This window comes from Elephantulus edwardii, unplaced genomic scaffold (assembly GCF_000299155.1).
Source record: "Elephantulus edwardii isolate Elephantulus edwardi_28Jun2011 unplaced genomic scaffold, EleEdw1.0 scaffold00002, whole genome shotgun sequence".
Lineage (NCBI taxonomy): Eukaryota > Metazoa > Chordata > Mammalia > Macroscelidea > Macroscelididae > Elephantulus > Elephantulus edwardii.
This window is the reverse complement of record NW_006399752.1, coordinates 47404637-47411219: the sequence shown is the minus strand read 5'-3', so window position 1 is coordinate 47411219 and position 6583 is coordinate 47404637. Positions and strand designations below refer to the sequence as shown.

General features: G+C 38.7%; 1 protein-coding gene across 1 annotated transcript in view; it reads left to right on the top strand.

Moving 5' to 3' along the window:
* The window catches only part of ZC3H14 (zinc finger CCCH-type containing 14), a gene marked incomplete at its 3' end in the record, with an annotated part of 55000 nt that overhangs the window by 22346 nt on the left and 26071 nt on the right, over positions 1-6583 (top strand). The window contains exon 9 of the mRNA XM_006879217.1: positions 3-158. Within this exon, the coding sequence (XP_006879279.1) occupies positions 3-158 (156 nt within the window). The remainder of the gene's footprint in view (positions 1-2; positions 159-6583) is intronic.

Genomic DNA, 6583 nt, shown 5'->3' with positions numbered 1-6583 from the left:
AGTTCCCCAGAAACAGACACTTCCAGTTGCCCCTCGAACTCGAACCTCTCAGGAAGAATTGCTTGCAGAAGTGGTCCAGGGGCAAAGCAGGAGCCCCAGGATAAGTACTCCTATTAAAGAAGATGAAACAAAAGGAGACACCTTAGAGAAAAGTCAAGGTAGTAATTTAAATATTTTACTTTTTGTTAAGCTTTTTTCAGGCATTAAATATTTTCAGTTTCATGAAATGTAATTATTCTGTGAGGAAAGTGATGAGGTCTAATAATAGAATTGGAAAGGATTGTGAAGAAAACTATGCTTGTAGAATTTCTTAAACTTTTCTATCAGTGATTTCTGGTAGCCTAGTAGGTAAGGAGTTGTGCTACCAACCCAGTGGCAGATGGTTCAAACTTACCAACTGCTCTATGGGAGAAAAATGGGCAGTTTCCTCCCATGAGTTTTACAGCCTCTGAAAACCCATTGAAGGCTCAATTATGAGTTGATTTCGACTTGATGACAATTGACTCTTGTTTAAGTTTTACTAGGGAAGCGTTTAATCGTCAGAAATAAAAAGATTATGATCAACTCCTAGGATTCCAGTGACCGAGCCTCAATAATTACCAAAAGTTTCCCAGTCTTTACCATCCTTTTACTTAAAGATGTGTCTCAAATTCACTGCTGTCAGTTTGTAGCTAATCTATAGTCTCCCTTTCCCTCCTTTTGTTATTCCTATTCTTGCTTTCTGAAGTTTAATATTTTATTTATCCCTAAAGCTCAGAGTCCTTTCGCACCTTCTGTGACCTGCCGCACCATTCGCACTGCCTTTTTGGCTCACATTTTGCAGTTAATCTTGAGATAATCTTTCTGCCTCCCCTTCCTCTTTCCTTTCTCCATTCCTGCACAGGCACTCCACTGTGACTCCCAAAGTGTGAGTCTCATCATCTGACTCCTTTGGGAGAGCATTTACAGAGACGCCTCATGCTGGTAGACCAGGATGAACGCTAGCCGCTTGGCCTTCAGACAGCTCTATTTTCTGACTCGACCATTTCCCACTACTTTTCATTATGCTCCTTGCCTTTTCTTCCCATTGTGAAAAATTCTACTTCTGTTTTTCTGAAAATCTGAATTTTAAAATTCCAGTAAGAAATTTGTATGGCCATTATGTTATGTCTAACTTTATTTTCTGGTTTCTACTTTTTCAAATTCCATAGTACATGTTTTTCATTCCCCCTCAACAATGTCTTTAAATTGTTTTGTTGTTGTTCTGAGCTGTCAAGGTGAGCACAACTCAACTGACTCTGAACAGATCTGAACCCTGTCCTTTTCTGTGCCATCCTCACCATCTCCGACACACTTGAGCTCATTGCTGCAGTTGTGTGAGTCCCGCTCATGAAAGGTTTTCCTCTCCTTCAGCAATTCTCTACTGTTCCAAGCATGATGTTCCCCTCCAAGGAATACTCCTTCCTAAAAATACACTCAAAGTATGTGAGACAAATCTTTGCCATTCTTATATCTAAGAAGCATTCTGGCTGCACTTTCTTTTAAAACATAACTATTTCTTCTTTTACCAGACCGTGGGATAGTCAGTATTCTTCTCCATCACCACAGCTCAGAAAGCATCAATTCATCTGTTATCCTTAATCATTGTCCAGCTTTTGGATGCATAGTAGGTGATTGGAAAGACTGTGGCTTGATTCAGGTGCTCCTTAGTCTTTAAACTGATATCATTGCTCTTTAGTACTTTGGCGAGTTCCCTGATAGCTGACTTTCTCAATACAGTATTTCTGCTGCCCTCCTGATACCAAGGGTGTTGATTATGGATCCAAGTAAGATGAAATAGTTGACAGTTCAGTTTATCTTTCATATATCATGATGTTGCCTATTGGCCCAGTGGTGCAGATTTTTGTTTTCTTCATGTTGAGTTGTCATCTATATTGAAGGCTACATTCCTTGATCTTCTGTAGCAAGTGTCTCAAGTCCTCCTCATTTTCAGCAAGCAAGGTTACATCATCTGTATAGTGTAGGTTGTTGATAGGTCTTCCTCTAATCTTGATGGTACATTTTTCTTCATAAAGCCTGATTTCTCTAATGACTTACCTAGCATACAGATTAAATAGGTATAGAGAAAGGATACAGCCCTAATGCATACCTTTCTTGATTTAAAACCATGCAGTGCTCCTTGCTCTGTTTAGACAACAGCTTCTTGGTCTAGGTATAGATAGCATGTTGTTATGTGCCATCAACTCATAGTGACCCTATGTACAATAGCCCTACACCCTGCTCTGTGCCAATCTCACTCTCTCTGACACACTTATCCCCATTAACCCAGTCACTGAGTAAATTCATCTCATTGAGGGTCTTCAATGAGATGTCCCTCCACCCTCCCAAGCATGACATCCCTCCCCAAGAACTGGTCCCTCTTGGCAGTGTGTCCAGAGTATATCAGATGAAGCTTCAGAATCCTTGCCTTCAAGGAGCAGCCTGGTTCCAGCAGTCCATGGTATATTTAATACTCTTCTCCAAAACCACTGCTTAAAGGCATCAATTCTCCTATCATCCATAGTCATTGTCCAGCTCTCTGATGCATAGCAAGTGATTGCAAAGACATACAAGCCCAATTCAGTGTAAGCCATAGTTTGTTATGATCTGCATAGTCAAATGCCTTTGTACATTCAATAAAACACAATAGACACTCTTTCCATATTCTCTGCTTTTAGCCAGGATCCGTCTGACATCAGCAGTGATATCCGTAGTGCCATGGCTTCTTCTAAACCCAGCTTCTATCTCTGGCAGTTCTCTTTCAGTGTACCATTCTAGCCATTTTTGGATGATCTTTAGTAATAACTTTTGCTTGCATGTAGTAATGATATTGTCTGATAATTTCCACATTCTTTTGGATCACCTTTCTTGGGAATGGGAACATAATATGGATCTCTTCCAATCAGTAAAAATTTACTTGTTCCATGAAACTTTATTATTATATCCTATTATTTATCTCTTAATACTGTTTTTTTTTTTAAAGTTTTACTGCATTAGGCAATTTTCCATTACTGTTTCTTTTATACCATTCTGATGAGGTAAGACAGTAAACTTGACAGTGTGTTTAAGACAATTTCAGAAGAATAACTGGAAAAGGAGCAATTTTGCCCAGTGCAGGAGCAAGTGAGGGTAACAAGCCACTGTGAGGGCTTGAGAAGTGGAAGCAGTCTGCCTCTTACTTGGAAATTCGATGAACTTTTGCTAGGTCCTGTCAGAGCCAGGACTCCTCATGGGAAGAAAGTGCTGGCAGTGGAATCAGATGCCACTGGAAGCAGTCCAGATAGAAGGAGAGCGAAAATCAGATGAAAGTGAAGGATACAACTGGACCACCTCAAAAAGCAAAGTGGTGTGTTTCATAACATTGCAAAATCAACAGGAACATCTTTTGAAGTTAGAAAAGTTATCTGCACCAAGGCTCCTTTTTAAATAGAAATTTGTGTCAGGGTCACATCCTATACAAAGTGCAAAGAAAAAGGTAATAAAGAACAGAATAAATAGTATTATTCCAGAGAAACCATATTGGAAAATGGAATCAGAACTGCTGTATACAGTTTCGTAATTATGTAGAAGACTTTAAGAAATCAATAAAAACCAAAAGAAGTATTAGTAATTTGAAATGACTGCCCAAGAATTAGAAAGAAGAGAAAATTTCCTTAAGAAATTAAACTGGAAAGAGCTCGTGCTGCCACGCAGGAGTTAAACAGTGGGAGGCTAAGACTGTAGAGTCCACCAAGGGTGAAATAACAGAATGTTTGCTGATCTCAGATAGTAGATGGGAAAGTGATCCCTCTTTAAAATTGGTCCGGCTACTAGCATGAAAACAGAATGAAAGAATTTGAGAGGCATTTTTTTTTTTTTTTTCAAAATTCCCAGAGAACTTTGAATTAAAACTGTGAATAAAACGGCTCTTAAAACATGTATTTAAAGTTTTTTTTAAGTGAACACCAGATATATGTGTCACCTTATGAAACAAATACAGCACTTATCTGTCACTTTGTTGTACTGAGGTAGCTTGTGGTTTGCTGTGATGCTGAAAGCTGTGCCACCAGTGTGTTAAGTGTCATTCATAGTGGACAGGCTTTAGTGGAGCTCCCAGGTTAAGACAGACTGGGAAGCAGGATTGTTCCACTTCTGAAACCTCTGAAAACTCTGAAAAATAAAGAAACATGGATAGTTAGAGTCTTAGAGGGAGAGCCTAGATTGACAGTCCGTCAACATGGTGACTGCAGCAGTGGGCTTGAGTGTGTCAGGTTGTGAGGATGGCACAGGATAGGACAGGGTTCAGACCTGTTGTTGGTCACTGAGTAATACCTGACTGGAAGGCACATAACAACAGCATGAAACAAAAAGATCCTGTCTTCATCTTGCCTAGTGTTTGAAGCTGAGCGATGGTGCCTCTTGATCTAGCAGTGGGCTGGCAGGAAGTGCAGAGCGCGGAGAAACGTGCTGAGCTACCATGTGTATACAGGAAGGAGGATCCAGCCCGTGCCACTCAGTGAGTCAGCTCAGCTTGGGACTTGTGGATAAAAGATTAAAAAGATAAATCCAATTAAAAGAAAATAAGAAAACTGAAAAGAAATGTAAGCAGCAAATAAACCCAGTGTTGTTTGGTTAATTCACACCCTCCCTCAGGTTTCTGAGAGCGTAAATCTTTGAGAAGGGTGGGAAGTCTCCTCCCGTGCAATTTATAACTTACGAAAACCTGTGAGAGGGACAGTTGTGTATTGATTTAGACTACACAGCAATGACCTGTTCTTTTGGTGGAGGGACAGCGCAGGAGGGGAAGGCCCTCTATGAGGTGATTGATTGAGTGACGGGGGTAATCGGGATGCGTGTGTCGGAGACAGTGCAATTGGCACAGGACGGTGGAGTTTAGGGCTGTTGTACATAGGGTCGCTATGAGTCAGAAGTGACTCGACGGCACATAACAACAACAACATTGATCATATAGACCTGATGATGATTTGTATTGGGCTGCTTACCAGTAGGTTGTCAGTTTGACTCCACCACTAATACTTTGTGGTAGAAAGGTCAGGCTGACTTTTTGAAGATTTATAGGCAGAGAAAACCCAAAGAGCTCACCATGGGTCAGAATTAACTTGAGGCCCTTAGTATTTTGTTACTTTATCAGATTTTACTTTATTTAGTTTGAAGCTATTGATTAGGTGCATGAGTATTTTCAGTTTTATCTTTCAGTGACTTGAACCTTCTGTCTTCATTGATAGGATTCTCTGTATCAAATGATTTTTTTATCATAAGGTCTGTTTTGTCTTAACATTAATGAGACCCACATAGCTAGTATCTGCATCATCTATCTTTTTTACATGCCTTTATTTTCCATTGTTTTAGGATTTAGTTACATATAGCTCACACATATCCCAAGGCTAGGTTTTAAATTTCTAATCTTGATTAAGAATTTACCTTTTAATTGGACAGTATAGACAGTTGATACTTATTGAAATTAATGATGATATTTGAGTCACTATATCATCATCTTTTCTAATGTGCATTTGTTTCTTTTTTCTCTTAAAAGTTTTAAATGTTACTGTTAACCCCTCAGTTCAGCATTTTTTGACTGCTTTTGTGGGTGAAACACCCAATTTCTGTTCTTAGTGCTTGCCTGTGAATTACTAGCATTCAAATTTAATATTTTGGATGTTGATTCTTGACCCTGTTCTCAAACAGTAAATAGACCTTAGAGTATGTTAACTGCAGATTCTAGACCCTTGACTGAGAATATCTTAACTGCAGATTCTAGACCCTTGACTGATGCTTCCAACATTTAGTTGGGTCATTTTTGTTCTGCTCATACAATACTTGTTTAGTTTTATTTATATGTCATTTATTTGTTCTTATACTCTTACTGTTATTGGAGATGATAATTTTCCAATGCTTTGAAGTATTTTTGAAGTGCATTCATTGTTGACAAGTTGTTTTAAAACAGCTTTCTTGGTGATAAATTTACCAGTGGTCTCTTAACACACAGGTTTGTTTGGTGGTGTTTTTTTTTAAATTTCTCCTTGTTCTGCTGAAGTACTGTTGCTAAATACACATATGTTAAAACCGTCCATATATTTTCCACTGGCTCTTGCTTCCATTGTTGTTTAAAGGTCATCTTTTCTAATTATCTATTGTCCTTTTTAGGTCATCTGGATGCTTTAAAGATCTCTTTGTCTTTGATGTTCTGAAGTTTCAATAAGATTGAGATGTGTTTATTTTTCCTGTTTGGTATATATTGTATTTTAAAACCACATATATGTTTAAAGTAGAATATTTCACATTTTGAGATACCTGATTACCTTACCAATTTAGAAAAACAAATTGATCCTAGTACCTGTTGATAGATGAAAAAACAGTCATAATACTGAAAGATGTTGCTCCATCCTTGCTACACACCCATCCTACCTCAGAGGTTCCCATTTTTAAATGTCTTTATTTGTGTTTGTAAGAAGCTGCACTATAATCCCAAAAGCATATGGTTTGAGACCACCAGCTGCTCCACAAGAAAAGAATGGGCTGTCTCCTCCCATGAGATTAACTGCTTCCGAAATCCTGCTGGAGGGTC